General features: G+C 44.3%; 1 protein-coding gene across 1 annotated transcript in view; it reads left to right on the plus strand.

Annotated features, from left to right (window-relative positions):
• LOC118754571 (zinc finger BED domain-containing protein 4-like) overlaps positions 1 to 1,889 on the plus strand; it is a 7,543-nt gene extending 5,654 nt beyond the window's left edge. The window contains exons 2-3 of the mRNA XM_036489457.1: positions 1,665 to 1,760; positions 1,802 to 1,889. Coding sequence (XP_036345350.1) covers positions 1,665 to 1,760; positions 1,802 to 1,889 — 184 coding nt within the window. The remainder of the gene's footprint in view (positions 1 to 1,664; positions 1,761 to 1,801) is intronic.
• Positions 1,890 to 2,686: the final 797 nt, after the last annotated feature.

The raw sequence follows: 2,686 nt of genomic DNA on the forward strand, positions 1-2,686 counted from the left end.
GCTTTCAGGTAATTTTTCGCAGTTGAAGATTGCCTCTACCTCTCGACATTGCCCCAGTACAGTTCCTCTTCGGAGTTTGACTGGTGATTTGAACTCATTGAGCACTCGAACTGGGATGCGTCCATCCTTTTGCGTCTTAGCCAGGGTTTTACCAATAAGTACGTCCGGTGTAGAATTTTGTGTTGCTTCAACAACCCACAATTTGTTTGTTCCACAATCTCCATTAATCTTTGCCCACACAACTGCTTCTGACTTCGGTGGAATCTGCTCGCTTTCCTCTAGGATCTCCATTAATCTTTGCCCACACAACTGCTTCTGACTTCGGTGGAATCTGCTCGCTTTCCTCTAGGATCACTCGCCTGCTGCTGTACGGACCATCATACCCAAACCTAAGGGGCACTTCCATGTTGTTATACGTCATAATCCTGTTCTTCATGTTGATCTGCATACCTTGATCAAGCAAGAAGTCTAATCCAATGTTGACTTCATCCATAATCTCCACGACTATGAACTTGTGTAACACCGTCACATTCCCTATTGCGACTTTGCATGTTACCTCTCCTGCAACTTGGGTGTCCTCACCAGTTGCTGTCCTCAACCTTGCTCCAGGTAATGGCCTTACCTCTTTAGTGACCAAATCAGATCGAATGATGGAATGCGATGCGCCCCTATCCACAGTTAGTACTCGCTCATGTCCGTCCACATTCCACCAACAGTAACGTTGCTCGCTTTTCTGCCAATTCGCGAGACGGAGATTATGGGGCATTCAATTGCGGGAGCCAGCGCGCGCCCCTTGCTGCTGGCTCGTTTTAGTTTAACGACTGATTGGAGTTGGATTCGTCTCTTTCAGCCCTGCGTTTGCGTCCTGCTGAATTGTTGAGCGCACTGGAACTTGCGCTGCAATCGCGGGCGAAGTGGCCTGGCTTTCCACATTTAAAACATTTACCAGAGCCATGCTTTTTCTCGCCCAGCAGTTGGATAATCTTCTTCAGCATTTCATTTGTCTCGTCCGGTGTCTGCACTTCCACTCGATGGGCTAAGTAGGCTGGTCTACTACCGTTTCACGTGTCTGATCATACGGGGCAGTCTCAGCAAATGTTGCTTTTGAATTCGCATACGTCTCTCGCTTGGTATACGTGTCCTTCATTACGTATATGAATCTGTGAAATCTTACCCTTTCAAGGTGTTCACCAGATGCATCTCCAATTGCTAAGTGAGCCAACCTCTCGATCTCTGAAACGAATTCCTGTAGAGTCTCGTTGGATTTTTGGTAGCGATTGTCCAGCTTCATCTGGTAGATTTGTCTCCTGAGCTCGCTACCATAACGTCTTTCCACTGCACCCATTAACGCATCGTAACTATTCTTTCACAGTCAAGAATGGTCTGCAAGATTTCCGCTGCAGGTCCTTTTAATGAAACGACCGGCGCAGCGGGTTTAACCCTCACGCTCCAATGATTTGTTGTAGCTGTCTACTCAAACTGGAACTTGAAGACCTGGAAAGGAATCGTTCCATCAAAGGATGGAATCTTTACCTTGGGGGCACTTGTCGAAGCAGCTTGACGATTCAATTGCAAATCACGGAGGCGACCTTCCAACTCCGCTATCTTAGCCTCAACTTTCTCATATCCTGCATTTGTCCAATTTTTGGATACTGTGCTTCCAGCTTGGAGGATATACGCACCTCTTGCCCTTACAGCCGGTATGACACCTGCGCTGATACCTGTGTTATGACTACTCCGACCTTTGTGCTTCGACCTGTGTTTGCATCTGTGATGACGTACCCGACTCCTGCGCTTGTAGCTCTGAAGACATCTGGGACAAGCGCACATCCAACTGGGATGAAATTTCAGCCACTAGCATGTTGATGGCTATACCTGTTGATGAATGAGGAGGTTTTCCCTATTCTTCAACCTTCGTAGATGTCTGATGCACACCCTTCGATGAACCAGCAGTCTCTTGCTTCTGTTCGTCTTTCGTGGATGTCGCGTCATCCTCACGATGGAAGTCGCATTTGTGAACGTCGATGCCTTCCTTTTCCATAGCCTCTCACAGCCGTGATAGTAACTCCACTTTTCTTCCAGAGGTTGCTAAATTTCTCCTTTCCATTTCCTGTTTGAGTTCCTCGAACTTTAGGTCCTGAATTGCCATTATAAAAGTTTATCCTTCGGGATTTATTTAAAAATCCCAATTCTGACACCAATTTTTACGATTATCCTTGACCATGAACCAATTAGAACCGATCTGACCGGTTGAGAAAAAAGTGCGTGACTTTCTTAATTTTGAAGTTTGCTATTTTTGTTTTGTTTTTCACATCTATTTCTTTATGTGAATTTTGGTGGTAGTTTATTTCAGTGATTTTAAAGCGATTTGCAATACATTTTTTTGTTCAAATGTAATTAAAAGGAAATGCGCGGTAATTGGTTGCAAAACACGTCCAAAAATATAAAAATGGTTAGCACAAACATGCGCTCAAAAATTTCTTTAATTTTTTTCTTTATGCTTCGTCTTCATATTCTTTGTTTAATTTTGGATAATTTTAAAGAAAATAATATGGCGCCGAAATTACAAATGTCAGCCAGAAAATTACTTTTTTTCTTCTTGTCATATCGTGGCGACGCATGCGAGATACCGCAGGTGAAGACGGCAAAAAGAGCGAAGCATACTTTTTCTCGCATGCTTTCAACT

Source organism: Rhagoletis pomonella, unplaced genomic scaffold, assembly GCF_013731165.1.
Source record: "Rhagoletis pomonella isolate Grant_MI unplaced genomic scaffold, Rhpom_1.0 Rhpom_scaffold_00002, whole genome shotgun sequence".
NCBI lineage: Eukaryota > Metazoa > Arthropoda > Insecta > Diptera > Tephritidae > Rhagoletis > Rhagoletis pomonella.